Source organism: Stylophora pistillata, chromosome 6 (assembly GCF_964205215.1).
Source record: "Stylophora pistillata chromosome 6, jaStyPist1.2, whole genome shotgun sequence".
NCBI lineage: Eukaryota > Metazoa > Cnidaria > Anthozoa > Scleractinia > Pocilloporidae > Stylophora > Stylophora pistillata.
This window is the reverse complement of record NC_142524.1, coordinates 33,363,513-33,385,014: the sequence shown is the minus strand read 5'-3', so window position 1 is coordinate 33,385,014 and position 21,502 is coordinate 33,363,513. Positions and strand designations below refer to the sequence as shown.

At 39.6% G+C, this 21,502-nt stretch overlaps 2 protein-coding genes and 1 long non-coding RNA gene across 3 annotated transcripts; 1 reads left to right on the top strand and 2 right to left on the bottom strand.

Moving 5' to 3' along the window:
- The first annotated feature begins 2,135 nt into the window (after positions 1 to 2,135).
- On the top strand, positions 2,136 to 3,715 carry LOC148729520 (uncharacterized). Its single transcript, XR_016002194.1, has 2 exons — positions 2,136 to 2,361; positions 3,114 to 3,715. It is a non-coding gene; the product is annotated as an uncharacterized LOC148729520 (long non-coding RNA).
- A 4,854-nt stretch (positions 3,716 to 8,569) lies between these two features.
- Positions 8,570 to 15,247, bottom strand: LOC111324945 (stromelysin-1). Its single transcript, XM_022928607.2, has 6 exons — positions 14,984 to 15,247; positions 13,063 to 13,326; positions 11,963 to 12,203; positions 11,103 to 11,324; positions 10,203 to 10,527; positions 8,570 to 9,358 (listed from the first exon to the last, which is right to left on the bottom strand). The coding sequence occupies exons 1-6, from the start codon at positions 15,080 to 15,082 to the stop codon at positions 8,938 to 8,940; spliced, it is 1,572 nt and encodes a 523-aa protein (XP_022784342.2). The 5' UTR covers positions 15,083 to 15,247; the 3' UTR covers positions 8,570 to 8,937.
- Positions 15,248 to 16,152: 905 nt separating this feature from the next.
- Positions 16,153 to 20,873, bottom strand: LOC111324983 (stromelysin-1). Its single transcript, XM_022928662.2, has 6 exons — positions 20,651 to 20,873; positions 19,590 to 19,868; positions 18,610 to 18,859; positions 18,146 to 18,367; positions 17,324 to 17,729; positions 16,153 to 16,968 (listed from the first exon to the last, which is right to left on the bottom strand). Exons 1-6 carry the CDS (start codon positions 20,777 to 20,779, stop codon positions 16,554 to 16,556), a joined length of 1,701 nt encoding a protein of 566 aa, XP_022784397.1. The 5' UTR covers positions 20,780 to 20,873; the 3' UTR covers positions 16,153 to 16,553.
- Positions 20,874 to 21,502: the final 629 nt, after the last annotated feature.

The window sequence follows — 21,502 nt, the reverse complement described above, 5'->3', positions numbered from 1 at the left end:
TTTTTCAGACGAATCAAAGAGAGAAAGAAGTCTACAAATACGCTTACCTGAAGAATCTGGTGACCTGTAAAGTGAGATTTTTGACCCGTAAATACAGGGAGCCCAGACAAGCGACGAGTCTGGTTGTTTATTCGAAATATAAAGGAATGTATGGGAGAATATTGAAGAGTCTTATTATCGTAAACTTATATCATGAAATGTCTGCGTTAAAGCTCAGAATAAATATAAACCTACCTCACTTGCTGTGTATTGTCGTTTCTGTGGCTCTAAATGGCGAATTTGAGCGATTTGGTGGGTTTTGCGTCGACTACTAACAGTCGAAATTTCATGATATAAGTTTACGATAACAAGACTCTTCAATATTCTCCCATACATTCCTTTATATTTCGAATAAACAACCAGACTCGTCGCTTGTCTGAGCTCTCTGTGCTGTAAAGTGAGATTTTTGTAACGACCCGCCACAGAAGTAAGTTGAAGTTGAAGTTTTCTGAATTAAACTACGAGGTAAAGACTTGATTTGCGTTTGTTCTGATTGCGAATTACAAAATGCATTTTTTTTTAGATCGAATGATTATTAAAACTTGGCTTTTGTGGAGGTTCCGAATAAGGAAACACTCAGAATTTGGCTTAGAACTTTTCATCACTATTTTTTAATTAATTTTCCTTTAATTTTCTATGATTTTTTCGGACCCTTATTATGTAACTCTACAGCTGACCTTTTTTTGAGATACAATTATAACCCTTGTCTTAGATGAAGTGTTATACCGACGACATGCTTAAAGTCGATTTAGCCACACAGAAATTATGGAGATCAAAAAGAAATAAATTTAAATAAATAAATAAATGAGCAAACGAGATGGATAGAAGTCAGTAATTGTATCTAACGGAAATTATGTTAGAGCGCCAGACTAACTCGATCTTTAAAAGGGAAATAAAACAATATTTGCAACTCTCGAGGTTACAGACATTATAACAACCCATTGTCTAATCACGCTAGTACGCTGATCACTTAGAACTTTTAAGTTCTAAGTGAAATTTAGTTCATTTAAAAATGAACTAAATTTAAATTTAAATTTTAAATTTAGTTCATTTAAAAATGAACTAAATTTATTAGAGACAAAGAAAACCAACAGGGCAATTACTTCCAAAAGGAGCTGCTGTGTTCTGTCGGAGGCCAAATGAAAGGAAGCTAAACCAACGAACTTTCATGACGAGCTTTGCCCACCAAAAAAATTTATGCAAATTAGGCTAAGCCGGATCTGAGTTCCGCCTGGCAATTATTAACTGTAAGAGAAGATCTCAGTTCGCGCCCACAGCACGTTTAAGGTGTTGCGGATGACGTTTCTGTAATTACTTTTTGGCACTTTTCGGCGTCAAAATTGCATAGGTTGGGTAACTCAAAACCCTTAAGCTGACCTTTCTTGTCATAACACGAATGTTTTCCAGAAAGGGACACGCGGTAATGTCGGTGTCTCTCGTGTGCAGGCATTTTTCCAGGTAAAACCCTCGCGTGGAATCAACTCATGTTTAATTTAACGCTCCTTTTATGCGCACAATGTAAGCCAAAGCAATTTTATAGTTAAACGTAAAGATCATAATATTTTCTTCTAAGGATGATAAATGATCGACGCTGAACTAAATTATACGTTGAAGAAAATGCAAAACAGCATAACATGTGAAAGAGGAAATTTGGAAAAATACGAAGTTACGGAAACCATGAAATTATCTTCGATTTTTGAGAAAGGAAATTTTTATAATTCCAAGCTAAGTAAGCTTTTCTAGTGTTTCATTCTTTAAGGCTTTGTGTAGAGCGGGGCCTTTGTTTCATAAACCGTAAAACTTCGTGACAATTCGAAAGGGCTCGCTCTTGGTTATGATACCAAAGAGTAGAGGGACACCACCGTGATCTTCCAGGTGTTTGATCATCGTCGCCGCTCGTGGTGTACTTCGCTACTTAGTTGAGCGAGATCGACGTTCTTCCTCTCTTTAATTCTGACAGCTGTGTGAAAGACCTGATCCTTACAATGGAAAACGGTTGATTGTGCCTTTTCAGTGGCGGCTTTAACGCTCGTTCATATTCAGCGCTTATCCCAAACATGCATGGCATCTCTAGCTATCTACCAGACACGCTGCGATGTATTATTCGTCCATGTTCAACACAACAACTCCGCTAGTGAGATAGAGAATCGAAAGATCACATTGTTGCGCTCGAGGCAGAGTGCGCTAAGTTTGCCAAGTTCTACAATGGACAACAGATCGTACGGCCTTCCGCAAGAATAAGGACAAGGTCTATCAGTTACAAGCAATGGATAAGTGGAATTGTAAAAAGTTTTAATTCGTCCGTGCATCGAAAGGCCGATGGTATGTAATTTTGCTCTTTTCCGTTCTTCACACACTCGAATAGCTGTTAAAATTAAATTTAATTGCGGGTTGTGCAGTCAAAATGTAACGTCGCCCTACATGGTTTTAGTTAAACCAGTGTCTTCTGAGGCGCTTCCACCAAAATAATTTAGAAGGGAACAACTGCGCTAACCGATTTAATATCTTCTCAAGAACATGTCAAAGTCTATTAAAACGCAGAAATTAAAAATAGTAAGAATTGATGGTTCATGTTAAAAATCATTAAAGAACAATTCTCAGTTTGGCTCGATAGTGCTGTCACTTTGCACTAGTTGTTCATAGTGACTTACTCATTACTTTCAGTATTTGTTCGAGCTTTTCTTCGACGAAATAGGGGACATACAAGAAATCGCAATTCACCTCTAAAACAAAAATAATAAGCTCTTCTCCCAATTGGACACCAGATATGACTGCGTAGTAATAATTGCGTAGTACGCAAAGTTGCAGTGTGAGAAAAATGATTGAGGAAAATAATTCTAAGTGCTGTACAGCGCGGTTTTTAACATAGATTACCTAGCTAAGTGACCTGCTTGTCTTAGATATTTATGATAATATAGGAAGGTCCCCAAGGAATACTAATAACCCGGCGTGTAATTTTGTGATTGACAAAACCTGATAACTCAGGTTTATGTTTGAAAGGGCAAATCATTTAGTACATTACACTCCAGAAGTAAATAGTCTCTTAACTTTCGTAATTATTATTTTGGTTTCAGGCAAATGGTGTCGAGTTGAACGATACTAAGTTCCTGAAACATACATCCAAGCTTTGTTAGCAGGCATGCCGAATGCTTTTATAAACGTGCGAGGGTAAAAATACATTTGCGGCCCCCCGGTATGGAGAGAAAAATCCAAAGTTTTTTATTACAGGGATGGTAGAGTGAATGATGTTATTTCTGGTCTGAGTCATCAAAGTTCTGTACCATTAGAGTTAAGAAAAGCTATCGGGGGAATATGGAGGTTGCTGCAAGTAGTAGCTGTTAAACTCTCCACAAGCTTTACAGGCGGCCAATTAAAGAGCATGGGGCAAGAAATCAAGCACGATTCTCACCCAGTAACACTAAAATGGTTGTTGGAAATTGAGATGGACGAGCAACCAGAGAATTTGAAGTAATCTGGTGGCCTGATCTTTTCTCAGGCACTAAAAATGGGAAACTGACCTTGCGATTGTATGTTCCTAAAGTGATATTTTGATTTCAATGATGTGTAGTACACAGTCTAGTTGACTTGTTCGTCATGTTTCCATAAATTTAGTAGCTGTTTCTTGGCAGTTTTTGTAAGTTTGTTTTAAAAAACGATAAAATGTGTTTTGCATTTAGAGGAACAAACTTGTCTGTAGAAGGCTAAGATTAAACCCTGACTACAGCAAAATGACCCTGTAATATTAATGCAATTCATGTCTAGCTGGGCGCACTATACTCTGATGCCCTTCATTCTGTTGTAACCAAATTCAGAGGAAAAAAAAACACCTGGAGAAACTCTTAGAGGGATAATATCTGTGGACTTTCACCATTTCTATGGTCATCAGGAATGACGGAATAAAGCAGTAACTGTTCACAAAGTCTTAATTCACTTAACTGAAAGAATAATGAGTTGGAGGGAACTATAGATCATTTTTTTCCAAGCATCTCTAATAATTCATGATGGAAATAATAATAACATTGATAACAATAATAATGATAATAATGATAATAATAATAACAATGATAACAATAATAATGATAATAATGATAATAATAATAATGATAAAAATATTTGCAATAGTTAGAGAAATAATGTTCATTATCCTGATGGTTATAATTCCTATGATTATTTCCATTAATCTAATCATTATTATTATCATTCATATTACTATTATGATTATTTCAATGTTTATCTATGAACAAAATAGTGTTATTGTTAGTCTAGCAGAATGAGTATCCAAGTGATTGAAACTGGGGGCAAAAACAAAGTAAGAAAAGACAGAAAAACCCCAAAAACTGTTCAGGACTGCAATTCTTGAGTTGGCTCATTGTGAAAGGTTTTGGGACTTCATTAAGCTAGTGCTGTCTGTAGTGGGCCCTGTGTCAAAGAGAGAAGAGTAGCAGCTGAATTAATAATAATAATACTAAGGACAATGATAGCATTGATTGACCAAAGTCACCCTATGACCAATAACAGATGATACGTGACAAACAGCATAAGCAACACACTTTTCAAAACAAAAAGAGCAAGCTAAAACTGCCATCAGATAAAAATAACTGTCCATAAAAGACTGACAGCATAGAGCTGAAAAAAAGATAGGGACTAGTTCTGCCATCAGATAACAACAGTCCATAGACTGACCACCCAAGAGAAACAGAACAGATCGGTGGTTCTGCCATCAGATAACAACAGCCCATAATGGACTGACTACCCAAGAGAAACAGATCCACCTGTTAGTTCTGCCATCAGATAACAACAGTCCATGGACTAACTACCCAAGAGAAACAGAACTAGGCAGGTGGTTTTGAATCAGAAAACAACTATTTAAGACCTCTGTACAATGTGTCTGAGAAAATCTTCTGCATTCTAACAATCTATTGAAGAGACAAACTATCAGAAACACTTGAATTTCTATTTGGGGGGAGGGGGGAGGAATTAAATGAAAATCTACCTGCCTCAGCATGCCATCCTCACTGAGCAGCCTATTTCAATTTGAAAATGATGATCACAATCATAAAGATAATGATAATGATAACAATAACAAATCATTATTATTATCATTTATATTACTATTATGATTATTTCAATGTTTATCTATGAACAAAATGGTGTTATTGTTAGTCTAGCTGAATGAGTATCCAAGTAATTGAAACTGAGACAAAATAATCTCAAGAAAAGCCTGGAAAACCCCAAAAACTGTTCAGGACTGCAATTCTTGAGTTGGCTCATTGTGAAAGGTTTTGGGACTTCATTAAGCTAGTGCTGTCTGTAGTGGGCCCTGTGGCAAAGAGAGAAGAGTAGCAGCTAAATTAACAATTATAATAATAATGAAGACAATGATAGCATTGATTGACCAAAGTGCCTCTGACTAATAACAGATGATACGTGACAAACAGCATAAGCAACACACTTTTCAAAACAAAAAGAGCAAGCTAAAACTGCCATCAGATAAAAATAACTGTCCATAAAAGACTGACAGCATAGAGCTGAAAAAAATAGGGACTGGTTCTGCCATCAGATAACAACAGTTCATAGACTGACTACCCAAGAGAAACAGAACAGATTGGTGGTTCTGCCATCAGATAACAACAGCCCATAATGGACTGACTACCCAAGAGAAACAGATCCACCTGTTAGTTCTACCATCAGATAACAACAGTCCATGAACTAACTACCCAAGAGAAACAGAACTAGGCAGGTGGTTTTGAATCAGAAAACAACTACTTAAGACAAGCCCTCTGAACAATGTGTCTTAGAAAATCTTCTGCATTCTAACAATCTATTGAAGAGAAAAACTATCAGAAACACTTGAATTTCTACTTGGGGGGAGGGGGGTAAATAAATGAAAATCTACTTGCCTCAGCATGCCATCCTCATTGAGCAGCCTATTTCATTTTGAAAATGATTCAATCACAATCATAAAGATAATGATAACAATAACAAAATCATTAATAATAATGATAATTATAATAATCATAACAATAACTACAATGACAAAGTCCGTGTTAGTCTGGCCTCTACCTTGCAGAAAATACAGCCCACCAACTGAAGCTGAATTCTTTAAAGGCATTGTATTGCAATTGGTCATTGAGGCACTCAAGCCACCTCACCACGACAAGGTACGAACATTGAGGTGGAAAAAAGGGTCTGTAAAATTGACTCCATGCTGATTCGAGATGAGAAATCTGTGTTCGAAGCTTCTTCAGTTCCACTCCAAGGGAATTTACTCTAGTTGATCTTTCGGTAAGTTAGGAAGCGAGCTCTTCGGAGTCGTGACTGAGTTTGGCGCCAAAAGATAAATTTTTCGCGCCTTCGGGCTCAAAGTCTATAGCGTGGCGGAGTTCACCAGATTTACGATAGTCATAAATCCCGCAGATTTAATAAGTTCGTTGGGGATTGTTTATTACGAAGAAGATAGACCAGCTATTAGACCGAACGTGAACACAACGTGAACGAGGTCGGCAATCCTGGCTAACCCCACTACTCCGAACGATGAGTTGGCCGGCTGAAGTTCCCGTGTCGCCACACTTTGGATTTCGTCGGGAAATATCTTAAATACATCGCATATGAAATATTTACGCAAAGGAACGTCACATACCTCTTTCAAAAGTAGATACCAATGCTTGCAAGGGTCAAGTGTGGCACTTGTAATCCTGCAAAGACTCTGCGTGGTTAAGTTAGCCGGTGGAAAGCCGCACGTCGAAAATCCGACTGCCTCTATGACTTCATTTCGAATGGTTTCGAAATCGAAAACATGATGCTTTTCGACTTTTCGACATGAAAAATCTCGTCGAGGTTTAATATTATAATATTGGTAAGAATTTAACCAGGATACGAGGCCAAGTCGTGCGACCACCACAGGTTTTGTACCAAAACAATAACATCGTGTACTACGATCGCGAAGCGTGAACACTGATCGATCCACCAAGTGACGCAATACTGGAAATTCGATACGGTTGTTATCCAGGTCGTACGGCACATGAAAATTGCGATATCTTTTGTTACTGTTTTATGACAAACCAAGCGAAAGAATCATACCTAAATAATCGAAAGAGAGGCTTTTCGAATACGGCGCCTCGCCGGTATTGCCTCTTCTGTGAAAAGGAAGGATCTTTGAAAGACTACGTGATTAAAAATGTCGTTATAAGGAAACAGGCAGAAACAGAGAAAACGTAGTATTTTATGACCATTACGCGCACAACAAACTTCATTTCATTTCATGATTTTGATTTTCATCGCCAACAGATGACCCCGCGTTAACTCGCACGCAATCGCGTATCTCTCGTGGATTCGTGGGCGCTAATCTGTATAATTACATTGTGGTGTAATTAATGTGATGACATCCACCCAACGCCTTCTTCCCCAAACATAGGCATCAGTTTACGATGCCTGCTGAGAATTTTTTTCTTGAGCAAAGCTCGTCATGAAGCCGCGGATGTTAGCCCTTTGTCGGAGTACATTGGTGTCTATGACGTAATCAACACTTCAGGTCATTTTTTTGGCAAATCTTAGTGCTGTCTCATGGTTTATCAGTTCTATATTTATAGAACTACAGTATTAACCAGAAAAACAATGAGAATCATTTTTTATCCTTTTAAAATAGCAACATCGATGCTACGACCAGTATAACTACACGTACTTGGGTGATTCTCAAATCTTCTTGATCAAGATCCTTTTTAATCCTCCACTTGAAAGCTGTGATTTGAATTTTTCTCCCTTTTTAAAAGCAAGCATTGAGTTAAAGTTGCGCAGTCTATTGTGTAAAAACGCATCGAATATCATGGACTCCCTTAACCGTGGGAGATCTGGGACTAGCCTGAGTCGCTGGTTTCTCCCTGCTTTTTCTCAACTTCATGGTCCGATTTTTCCCTAAGTCCCCTAGCCGCCACAGACTGTGAAAACAAGCTACAAATCATTCGCAAGGCTTACGTATATTATTGCATCTCCACTTAATGATTGGCCCCTTAAAAATCTACATATTCCTGCATAGTTGGGTTATTCGCAAGCTCGATCGCTTAGCAAGATGGAAAGGGCAAAGATCTACTCAGTTCAAAGGCAGAAGATTGAATGAAAGAGGGGGAGAGGGGAGGGGGAGAGGGAAGGGGGAGAGGGGAGGGGAGAGGGGAGGGGGAGAGGGGAGGGGGAGAAGGGAGGGGGAGAGGAAGGTGTGGAAACACTCAGCTTCCTTAGTATCAAGAGTTGTGGTATGTCTCAGTATATCGTCAAGGCTGCAATTTATCGATCAAATGAAGCGGATTCCAAGGATTCCCTATAGAGACAAAATAGGACCAAATAAATCCCTGGCAATTAGTGATGGTAATTTGACTGAGTGGAGTACAATTCAGGGAGTAATCGGGCCGGTAACTGCTTTCAAACTGGTTGAACGCGTAGGCGAGGCTAATTTGAAGTCACGACCACGTTTACCCCCCGACTTGCATGACGTAAAGTTCGATTACCAATAATCGTGTCAGTAACGAAATGAAGACACTCAGGAATGAAAACACTTAATGCGGGAGCACAGGCCCTTCATATTGATATTGAATAATAGTCACTGGACTTCATTATGTTTGGCTAAGTAGTTGAGTTTGATTGGCTGATGGCTCAAAGTTCTTCATCTTTATTGGCTGCTGCTTGTCTGATTACAAGTGCGTTTAATTGGACAGTCTGGACTTGAAACAGTCGTGTAAGCCACGAATAGGGGCTGTCAAGAGTAACTCATATTCGAGCATTTTGTTACGGACACGATTACAATAAAAAACGGCATACGAATATCAACCTTTTTTCAACTGACAGACTGAAAATATCAAAGAATAGAAAGAAATATGTAAAATGCGAGATAATGTTAAGCGATGACATTCACAGATCGCTTGGGGATTTGAATCCCAATGCTCCAACACTGGAGCTGCACTTCATCCACCTACGAGCTGTGTTCCTCAGGCCTCCGTCCAGGACAAGACTCCTCTTTCTTAGCTTAAGGTACTGACTCCCCAGGAACACATAGGATCTTCCGTTGAGCCACGTTACTGCAGTGTCAATATGATCAGGGAATTTCCAAGCGCTTCGGATCTTTCTGGGATACGGATTCCTTGAAGGCCCTCGGACTGTGCGTCGGATCCTTTCGTTGTAACGCCAATATTGTGTTCCTTTGAAGAAGTAGGTGACCTGGTTTTTTTCCCAAATGAAAACTGCGTTCATGTTTGCCAGACTCAAGGGAAGTCCGTATCTTGTTATGGTACCAGAAGATTTTAATATTCTTCTTGAGTCGTATTCCCAAAACCTGTAAAAATTCCAAAAATGTTGGCTCAAACTCGTGAGTGGGGTACGCGTTGGTCTAATGGTTTGCGCGGTGAACTCCACGAGGGCCGCGTTCGGACCGCGGCATTGTGCTATGCTCTTGAACAGGGCACTTTACTTTTATAAGGGCTCTCTTCACTCAGAAGTTTAAATGGGTAACAGCAATCTGTTAGGGAAAGCCATTGAAATATTTGGATGGGTGGGGGAGGGGGATAGATTGTGATAGACTAGTATCCAATCCAAGAGGAGGAAATGGGTGCTTCAAATCACTTCCTATCACGAAAAGAGGGATAGGCCGCGCGAAGCATTGTGGGTCGATAGGCGCCGAGGAACCTTATACTTATCTATATCACTATAACGAACAGACTCAACTTGAGTATGAAGATTAGTGGTAAAACTCCTGCACGTTTAAATTTGGGAAATTTAGCATTCAATTTGACAACAAGAAAGCGTCCAGTAACTAACTATTTCACTGTCATGCTTGGTTTGCATGGCTACTTTTTTACTTGAAAAACTGAGTAGCAGACAGACGACACTGATTGTTGCCATAATATCAATCGCGTTTTTAGAAACCATACTCAAGCCAAACGAAGACTTTTTAACTTTTAAGTATTTTTAACAAATGTGATGTATGTTCCGTGTAGTGTATATAACTTGTACTTAATGTATACAGAAATGTACATAGTCGTTCTTATTAAGTTTTCATTCTATCATAACTCGTTAATGCAGTAAGTTACTGCAAGAGAGTTGAATAAACTACTATTATTATTCTTATTATTATTATACCCAACGTTTGTTCTTAAAATACATTAAAAGCGCCATCTTACTCAGTTCCTTTAAAGAACACGATGTTTCCCCGTTTGTTGCGGTATGCGGCATCCACGGGGGTCTTCACCTTCTTCCAGAAAGATTTGACAGCGTATGGATCCCCCCTGCTCAGTCTCCTGTTCACGACCCAAAACCAATTTCCCACAAAGAAGTACGACTTCATCCGTCTGGGATCTAAAGAGACTGCGTCATAATGGACGGATCTATCGCAAAGATCTGGCGGGGTGGGACTAGGAGTAACGGGACGAGGGCGAAGAGTTACTCGCGGGCGCCGGGTAGTGGTGGCTTCGGTTGTGGTCCTCGAGGTTGGTGGTGTTGTTGGCTCTAAAATGTTTTTGAAAAATCAAAACGAATGTCTTCATAGAGAAAAATGTTGCTCGTCCTGTCACGAGTGTAGGAGTCAAAATCGCGAAACGACCACTAATGGCGAAGATCGCAAAACGGCTACTAGTGGCGAAAATCGCAATACGGCCACTAGTGGCCAAAATCGCGAAGCTTTGATCCTAATGGGACACCTGGTTCGTATTCTTGATCCAACCTAACGTTGGAAGAAATCACTTTTCAATCGGGTGTCGAAAGAAGTTTTGGTTAGCTTTGATTTCGCTTAGCTGCGCTCTGATTGGTCCAGAAAATTTGCGCCACCTTCTCAGACCAATAAAATCCAAAATGAAACTAATCACAACAAACATTTCCATTTCAATGCGCCTTAAACAGCTTCTTGGTCCGTTCTTTGAGACTTCACTGACTACCTGTGATAACTGACTTGTTCTCATAAGCCGTTGTGGTCAATTTGGAATTTTCTTTAACTACTCTCAACCGTTCATTAAAGGTCGCTTAAGATTATTCCTGGAAACGCACATTATTAAATAACATGCATGTTTCTTAACATGCTTTCTTACTTGGATACAAAGCTTGAATTCCTTGTATGTCATCATTGGTTAATTTAACATCTGCGACGAACCCTTTGTACCAAGGATACATGATGGATTCTTGCACATTGGAATGTTCCAGACCTAAACTGTGTCCAAACTCGTGAATCGCTACCCAGTCCAGGTTAATGCCGTCAGATGTCCCTGTGGTGAATCTTTCACTGTCATCAAAATGAGCGTCGCCGGATAATCCTGCGAGAAATGGAAGAGCGCTTTTGATTTTACCGAGCAGAGGGAAAATGTTTTAATTAAAATGATACTTTTGTATACCATTGATAATAAAGAGAAAATTTAAATGAAACCATAGATTTAATGGTGGACTGCTCAGTTCGCTAATGAGCTTACTTACTTTCTCAAAATTGAAACAACAATCCATTCCTATTCATTTCACTTCACTGCAATTAGAATTTTACTTTTCACTTGGTACGAGTTAGCTCACCTAGCCGAGGATGGCGATTTGCATTTAATTCTTAGGCAAGGCACTCGGTCGCTCTCAAAATCATATCCGAGAGCCAGCGGTATAAAATGGATACGGGTAAAGAATATAAAGGACAGCGAAAGGATCAATCAACATACCAATAAGTGGAGAGAGTAGATACACACCGACAAGTCAAGCCCTCCTTTCTGGTGAAGTCATTTTAACCCAAACTTTTCTTTTGTGGGAAGCCCAGATTAGCCGGAAATTAAACTGGCATTTTACTTACATTCTGTTTCAATGATTGAAGGTCTCCGGTTCCAAATGCAAGCTAATAAGAAAAACACATCATTGGTGTCTGAGGGAAGAAATACCCAATGTTAGCATCCTTATCCTTTTTGACGCAACGACCCACCTTCGTTAGTATGGGGGTAGAACGCATGAGCTAGTGTCCCCCCTGGTCCATCAAATGGATAGCCGTCTTTGTGATCGCCAATAACAAAGCTGATGGGGATATCTGCATCACCACTGTACACCTGACGTATACGTAAATCTGAAACTGCTTCCCACTTTCTCAGAGCCTCTCGAAAGATTTGCTGCTGTTTATTCCGAGGTTGGATGTCACTGGTGTAGCTAACGATCTTATAAGTTAGATCCTGGGGAACAAACAAAGAATAAGTGTGTCAGTACTTTCTAACATTTAAACTATACAAACGTCTTGATTACGCAGTTGTTAAATGGTCTCGATGGGGTAACCGTTAGCCATAAAACGGCCAAAAAAAAATTAATCATCAGGCGAAAAATAAAAAAAAATTTTTATCAACCGTTAGTCATAAAAAAAAGTTAACCATGAAAAACAAAATTCTGGCGGCAACAGTGGTGGATACATGTGAAACCTTTCGCCGTAATGATAACTTGGCCAAACTTTCAACCGTTGTTCGTAAAAGCCGTCATCCCATTCAAACCTTATTGTTATGCATATGGTAGTCATTGTAATTTTCGACCAACATTAAAGAGTGAAGGTGTGATGTTTTTTTTTGTTTCGCCAAGAGAGAGAAAAAGTTATGGTGTTTCTCGGCCCAAATTCCCGTTCTGGTGTTTTTGGCCATAACCTTTCTTTTTTACTTTACCGTTATCGCTTATAACTTGGAAGCATCTATTAAACCTTTTACTCCCAAGATCTCATTAGCAATTCTCCTCACTGTCTGCCCTACAGTTCTTATGATGTTAGTTTGGAGAATTTAGTGTTGGATAAACTGACAATTGCCTGTTTTTTTTTTTCTTGATTCTCTTCACCTGTCTGCTTGATATTGTATTGATATTGTACATGTAAGGAGAAATTCCCCACCTCTCCCCCCTGCCCCACTCCCCGCCCCCCACTTCCACCGCCGGGGTCACTAACCGAATCATCTTTACAAATGAATTGTTGAGACCATTTTTTCAGACTCATGGTATTTGCTCAGCTTTTGTTCTGTCTTGAAGTGTTATCTCCCTCTGCAAGTACAAAAGACCTACCCTCTTCTTCCAATAAGTTCCCTGTAGCCTGAACTCTCCAATCCCTCTCGAGGAATGAGGAGCTGGATCTCTCATTCCGCACCTTGATGTGCTGATTAACTCGAGTGTTTTCCTGTCAAGAATTCCCGTCACAGGAATACCACCAAACCACTGAAGTCTTCTGATCGCCTTTTTAAACGCAGGTGAATTTTGGTCACCAGCGCCAGCTGTGTCCGCTGGGTTTGAAATGTTGACGTAGCCAAACTGAACTAGAAATTTGGATGTCTGAAAATGAAAAAGTTTTAAACGTCAATTTAACCTGTTTCCCATGAATCATATTCCGTTTTCTTCACCCTTGCCATTTATCTGGTGGGAAAAAGGCTACAACATAGGCCTACTCTCGCCACGCGCGTGACACTCGAGATACGCGAGATTAAGAGATCGATTACGCCTATATCGCACGCGTGTTGTTTGCAGTCGCGCAGTGACTTCGGGAAAATGATACATTCTAATGGAAATTTGGGAAAATGCTAAGTGGAAGAGTAACAGTAAATCTTTGGATTCATGATGCGTTTTTGGGAATAAGGATTGTCACAGCTACCATCTGTTGATTCCGTCAACTCAAAACAATATTAAAGACACATGTAGTGGATAGCATGAAGTTGTAGGAAATCCGCCCAGCTGTGGTACTTCTATGGTCTGATCTGTCGATTCGGCGCCATTTTCGTTCAAATGGGGAACTGTGTTACTTAAAAAAACTTTCCGTTCGATTTCCGTGGTATGTTGTATAAGAGCTGTATTTAGATGTAATACATGTAAATTCCATCGACAGTTTTTAAATGAAACGTAATTTGAGTGGAAGCCTGACTGATTACGATTGATGTCAACTCTCTTTCATCACCCAGTTGACGAGTTAAACGTCAGCAAACGAGTGTTCATATTTCCTAATGAACCCAAACAGTTGCCAGATCGCGCGTTCGTTATACGTACTTTCTGAGACCTGATCACGATTTTGCCCTAACTGAAACGTTGTGATAAAGAAATTATCTTAAATCAAGCCGAAATCATCGGAAAAATTCTCTTTTCCCTTCAGGAAAGAGAGAAAAAACGAGAAATTCCTTTCTAATAGTCATCAGTGCGTGAATGTTGCGTTCATGTTAAATTATGCGAGTTCTGCAGTAATGTCTTGACTGACGCAGGCCTGCCGACAGATATGGAAATGAACACCAAACTTTGGTTATCAAATCATCATCCTCTGAGAGGAAAAAAAAAACACCTTTTTACATCTAACGTAAAGTCTGGAGGTCCGTAGCAGATGTGATGTAATTGATACCACATATGTAAATATAAACGATACACTGGATTATAAATTCATTATCATTCTATGCCGAGGCGCACCTTCAACTGGCATCTTCCTCGGTCTAAAATGACAGAATAAGCTTCTACTGGCACTGAATACTCACCTCCTTATGGTATGGGCTTTTATTAGATCGTTTCCAATCAATTGAGGTAAACCCTTAAGTGTTTGACAAGCCAACCAGCTCAACAGCTAATATATCAAATGATGATAAATTCAAAATCGGGGGGGGGGGGGGTTAGGAGACAGACTCCCAGGCGGAGATTCACGAATGTGGAGTCAGCTTAAAACGAAAACGAATGAAAGCTGATAAATAAAAGGGGTTATTAAGACATTTCAAATGGACATGCAAATTTCTTACAATGTTAGGTCCAAATTTGGAGATCTGATCGTGCACCTACCCACCCACGAAGTTCCTAATTCTCCCCCACCTTGAAATCTCGTGTTGTCCCATTCGTTAGCTATTTTTCTCATCTTAAAACATTCTCCGTTAAACACAACAATCAAGACAAAGAATAGGCACTGAATTTGTTCAATAGATAATCTCGAGTTCTTTGTGCAGATAAAATGCTTGTTCTTTCTTACCTTCTTCAAGTCCTTCCTGCTCACGATAGGAACACTGTATACAAAGCTCAGAAAGCAAGCTATTAACATCAACAACTGCTTAGCACGTTGACTTCGCATGTTTGGGTGGGCCTCACAAGATATGTTGAAGTTTAAAGATGTATGAGTCTGCTGATATTGTTCGAAACAGCAAATTATACTATAAACTACGTCTGTTTTTCGACATACGCCAGCGTTGACGCAAATGAACTATTGGCAGCCCGTCGAGTATGGATCTATTTCTGGGTATGGCCCTTTCATCACCTGACAGAAACTTTGTTGTGATTAGAAACATGATGAAAATTAATAAGAAGGTGCTGATCAAGTCAGTGGTCTCCGTGGTGTAACGCTTTTATAAAGCGTCACAAAGCGTTACCACCATAAGGAACTTCCTCTTGCTCAGTCGTGCCGTAAATCTACTCTCCTAAGTGAAAGTAAAATAACTGATTACGAGTATTGTACAGAAGTATATTATCTTGATTATCAAATACAGCTGAATCAGGGGAATGAGAGTGATCATTTGACCCATGAATACTTTGCAGTGTGGATAACCTTTTAAACACTACATAGACAAGCTGGGGCGATACCCAGAGGGAAATTTCGTATTTTGGCCTTCGTGGATATATGATAGCAAACAGGAAAGGATTTCCATAGGCTTGAGACTTGGAAAGCTGATCTACCCAGCCCCTTGAACGAAATCTTTCTGGCCTAAAAAGGTGTAACATGCAGGCGAAAAAATATGTAGCCTTGGGTCATACGTGACTTGTCCCAAGCCTCTCTCCTTTCTACGAGCAGCGCGTGAACGTTTTTATTCGCTCGAGTTACGGGTAGTTTCGTGTGCGCTTAACAGTTTCATCTAACTGGAGAGGCAATGCGCTGAAGGGGATCATGTTCGGGGACTTTTTTACATCTTGCAAACCAAGTTTCAAGGGAGTTTGAGACGATTGTCCTTTTTGTCAGAAGCTGTGACAGGGAAAGCCTCTCTAAGCCTTGAGGGAGAATAGTACCAAATACTCTCACAGTCCCCTCTCCCTTAGATCCGCCTTTATCTCATCAATTCGCTTTGCTTTTCTGGTCGAGATTCAAGGCGCCTGGCAAGTTTTTTTGATCTGCTGTTGCATTTTTTCACAAACCAACAACGCAAGTAAAAATTGAAATATGAAAAACCAAAATAATTTATTTGAGATACGTTCCTATTGAAATATTTTACACAAGTAAGACAAATGATACAAAATAAATACATATTCCTTCGATTTGATATCTTACTGAATAAAGTATTGCTAATTTTTTTTTAGTAAAAATTGTGACTAAGATTTTGATCTTTACCAAGAGTTCTGTTTTCTATTCATGGAATGACAGTTTATTCCTATGTCACTGTCCTCCAAGAAAAAAAAATAATAATAAAACTTAAAAATAACATTCAAATTGAGCCACTTTTATATTTGAAGGAATTCTCTGAATAACGTTTTATTGACATTATAGTATTACAAAGTGTTTTTCCTGATCCAATATTCATTAGTGTCGTCCTTCTTGAGGGAGTGGTCAGGTCAACTTAAGGATCCTCTTCAATGGATCCTACACTCAAGCCTCCTACGTTCGTATTACACTTCATCCACTTTTCAGCGATATTTTGTGGGTATTTAGCTTCAACATTCCATTTATTTAGCCGCCAATATTGTTCTCCTTTAAAGACATAGCTTCTGCTATTTCCCGGCCAAGTAACTGCTGCGTCAATGTCAATAGGGAAATTGGTACCCCAGGCCGGTCGGATGTTTCGTGGATATCCTCTGTCGAACTTGTTTCTAGCTACGTTGAATCTCCAGTATTGTGAGCCTTTGAAGACGTATGTCTTTCCGTTCTGTATCAAAACAAACATTGCGTCCGGGTTTACGGGTTCACGAGAATTAAAGTATTGGTTAACATTGCCAGTAGACTGCAGCTGTCTTTTCTTGTTGTACTTCCAAAATCTATGAGAGAACAAACAAAACATAAATTATCATGGTAGGAGAAGCTGAAAAATTCACGCCAGATCATCATAGTTGAAACTACGTCTATTGGCCGAATGTCGTCTGAAGGGAGTGGCCCAGACAATGACCAAATCAATTTTCTGCATCGATGATTTATTGAAGGAGTTTCCTTTACTTCTTCAATCCCATTATCTGACCGCTAATCCTCAAAACTTTTCTTTAGTGTCACTGGTCTTGCCCTCTATGCTGATTATAGTTATGATGAAGTTCTGATAAATCTTGTCAGTGTCTTGTGTGTTAACGCAATAGAAACTTCACCATCGCAAACATGATAAAATCATTAGACATAACTCACTTGTTTCCTTTAAAGAAAACGAGGTGTTCGGATGTTTTTTCGCGATGAACAGCGTCCACTGGGGTTTGCACTTCAGGCCAGACGGCTCTTACTTTCTGAGCTTTGGTTGGCTTAACCAGACGACTTCCTGTATGTGTCCAGAAATAGTCTCCACTGAAAAAATGCGTCAATTTAGCGCCTCGGGCGTCATGTTCGGCGACAACAGCATCATACTTTGTTACCGAGCACACATCGGGCTCTGATGTGTCTGGATCTGTTGGGGTTGGGGATGGAGTTGGTGATGGGGTTGGTGATGGGGTTGGTGATGGGGTTGGTGATGGGGTTGGTTTGGTGGAGGGATGAGGTTGAGTTTCTTTGTTTGTGGGCTTGACAGTGGTTGAAGGCTTAGGTTTGGGCTTGGGCGGTCCTATCGAGACAGAGAAAGTAAATGAGTGGTTAATTATTTTAGCCCGGACTGCTACAAAGTGCACTCAACTTTCCATTTTAATGATAGGGATTCATAGTTTTTGATTGATGGCGAAAATATCTTATACACGAAAGCTGAGAGCGTAAAACGTAAAGTTTGAGCCATTTGCAATCGAGAATCCTCATAGACTGTCTAGCTGTATCCCCTTTCTTGAAGTTCCTTTTTCTTTTTTCACAACATCCGTTTTAGAAATAATTTTTTTTTAACGATTACATTTTTCTTCTACCACACTTCTTCTTTTTCTTCTCCGTGCAGAATAACTCCATTGAATGCAAACAAGACATGGGTCGCTGCCTGAATTTATGCGTCAAAAATGAAAACTTCAGGAGGTAATAAAATCATACGAAAATACTTACTTCCGTAAATCTGCTGAATTCCCAGGATATCATCCCGAGTAAGCTCGATGTTCGGGAAATAACCCTTGTACCACGGGTACATAACGGCTTCACGCACATTGGAATGCTCCAAACCCAAACTGTGTCCAAACTCGTGAAGCGCCACCCAGTCCAAGTTGATGCCGTCTGGTGTCCCTGTGGTGTACCTCTCATCGTCATCAAAATGAGCGTCACCAGACAAGCCTAAAAAAGGAGCAGTGTTTTTTAGTCAAATCAGATGATAATGATAGAGATAACAAAAGTAATAAGAGTAATAATGATGGCATTGGTATTGGTCACGATGATGAAGGATAATAAATAATGGTATAAGACCGAGTGGAGTCCAATTCGGTCTGTAATTATAGGAGTGATTAACAAAATTGGAAGACCGCGAAGCGAGTCCGATTTAACTGCAAGTTATTGTTTTTGTTGGCGTAGAAACCAACCTTTATTGTTGTGTGGATAAAAAGCGTGAGCCAGCGTTCCTCCTTGACCGTCAAATGGGTAAGGGTCGTTATGGTAACGTCTAACAAAGCTAATCAAAATGTCGACGTCATCATCAGGAACTGCAGGGTCCGCTTCAGTAATGGTCAGTGTGCTCACTTCGTCCCATTTGTTGATCATTCTTCGAATAATATCTCTTTGGGCATATTGGGAAAGATCTAGTGTAGACGCTTTAAAGCGGTACGTCAAATGCTGTTATAGAATAAGAAAATACTGGGTCACTTTTGGTTTATAAATGCTTTTCTTTGATTTAGTATTAAAACCTAAGTGATCAAAAACGGCCAATAAGATCAAAAGCGCGGGAAAACGCGGTGAGCAAGTCACGATTGGTTTCAGTTTTGTATCTGATTGGATAGGAAAGTGGAGCAACTTTTCTTGACCAATCATAAAGCGTAAAGCAAAACCAAAGCAATCTTAGGTTCAGTGCTTTCGATCTTCAATCTGAAATTGCTCTTGCTGTAACAATTTATTCTCAGGAATGACCATAAAAGAAATATCTGATAATCACTTGGAAAATTGACCTCCATTGTTCTGAAATATTGACAAATGACCCTGAACAACCAAATATTCGCCTCCAACAACCATTCGCTCCGACGAAGGGCTAACGCTCGAAACGTCAGCTTTTGTAATCGTTACGGTGGCCAATTTACCACTTCAACTTTGTTGATATATCCCAACAACCAAATAGTCACCTAGGTCTCATTTCTTTCTTTTTTAATTTTTTTTTCACACTTCCTCAAATGAAGTAAACCTCTTGCGAATATATAGCCGTCACTGCTTCGCTAAGGTGAGTAAAGTGTTACTTTGAGCTCTTACTGACTTTACTAACAATCTCGCCAAAAATAACAATCTCGGAAATATCCAATATGTGAGATTAAAAGAAAAGGATCCATAACATTTCTGATATAAATCAACTACACACCTTCTTCCTCCATCTGGTACCTTGAAGATAGTACCTTCCGATTTTGGGTTGACCGAAGGAATCATTAGTTTCGTTCAGCTTTCTATAGGGATCCAAGCTGCCACATCTACGTGTATTCATTAGTGCTAACGTTTCTTTGTTGAGTTGTCCGGTGACAGGAAGGTCACCCATTCTTTGAACATCGCGCACTGCTTTAGAGAGTGCACCAGCATACGCTGAAGAATCGTTTTTTCGTGTCGTTGTGTTCAGATACTCATATCGCTTCAGAAATTGAACAGCCTGCAAATTACAAGAGAAAACAGAGTTTGATAAACCTTTGAACCGCAGTTTTCCTGTTTGGATCAATTCATCAATCATCACATACTATTAAGGTCATGCATGGTTTACCTCATAACGATAGCAAAACGTTCGTTTAAGAGGAGATAACATTATGTCACAATTTGGATATGGATGAAAAGCTCACTGGAAAACCCCCTTCATCAAAGAAATGTAGTGAAAGGAAAAGTAAACGAAACCGCATTAAGAAAGTAAATGAAACCGCATCAAGAAACATTCAATGCAACGGAAAAGTGTTGAAGAAGCGTGGATTGAGGAGGGGGGTAGGGTTGGGGGAGTAATGTCATATTTCAAATTCAGAGAATCGATGTGTCCCACAGTTCTTCTCTTCAATCTCCTAAACCTTAACAAATTTTCAGGCTTATAAATAACATGAAAAGTCTTTGGTTTTAAGCATAATGATATGGTGTCGTCTAACTACCGGTTGAGGAAACAGCGAAACCTTTTGAGAAACTTGTGTAGCAATAGTTCTACGAAATGAGTACACCGATTTAGTTTTGTCTTCCAAAGAACAACTGTAGAGATATTGTGTGATATAATGTCCCCTCAAGAGATTTGAAAATGGCAAAGGTAGTTCACTAAGGGAATGTAACGCCATATCAACTGGGCTATGCCATCCCAGTTCTATTTTCGTACAGAGGTCGCGAAGTTGAGGTCAGAAGCACGTGAGCGGTAGCAGTACAAAAATTCAGAAGTACACCATAGTTAAATTCAATTTCACTCACCAATTTATTCTCCTCTGGGCTCCCGTTGAGCACGTTTACAACCGAAGCAGGTATGGGTGCGCCAAAGGCGTAGTTAAAAAGCGAAGCAAAAGCTGCTACGGCAGCGATTGTAACCAGGAGACCCTTCATTGCACAATGTTGGAATTATTCTTCGTTTTCTTTGAGATGTTTGCTTCAACGTAACATTCAATCGTTGTGCAGTCAATGTGATCCATCTACTGTGAGAAGCTGTTTATAAAACGAAGATCCTCGGCCATCCTACGCAATATTTAATTCGCTTGACGTGTGATGATGCTTGACGCATTTTCCGCCGGGGTGTGGGATGAGTCAGCGATCGAACACGCCTCAGCAGACTGTTGACAGATGTGCAAGACGAATACCCCAGAGTACAAGTTATGTAAAGGAAATTGAGCTCAAACGTGATTTTCCCGTTGAACAAGCGTTACATTTTTGCGCTTTATTGTGAGCAAAGACGATCACGTGAAGAATCTTCTCTTTTGCTTTTAGATCTGCAGTTCTAAAATCTAAGCAATTATAATTTTCGACGCAATTATAGAGAGCATTCAGAATTTTCATGAGAAGATCAGCAGCCTAATTCTTGAAGTTTGTTTCCGTAAGCAATCCTACGGGCGGTTTCCTGTTGTTGCGGTTATCGCCTGCACACACCCTTTTTGTTTCGCAGCTACAACGACAGAACTGTTGAAATAGAGGTATTTCAAAGGTCACTGAAAAACAATTTTCAACAAAGCTGTTAAAAAGATTTAAACCCGTCAAAAAAAAAAAAAAAACCTTTTTTGAGCCGTGATGTTTTTATTAAGCTGAGGAGATGCGTTTAAGTTATGGAGAACTTTT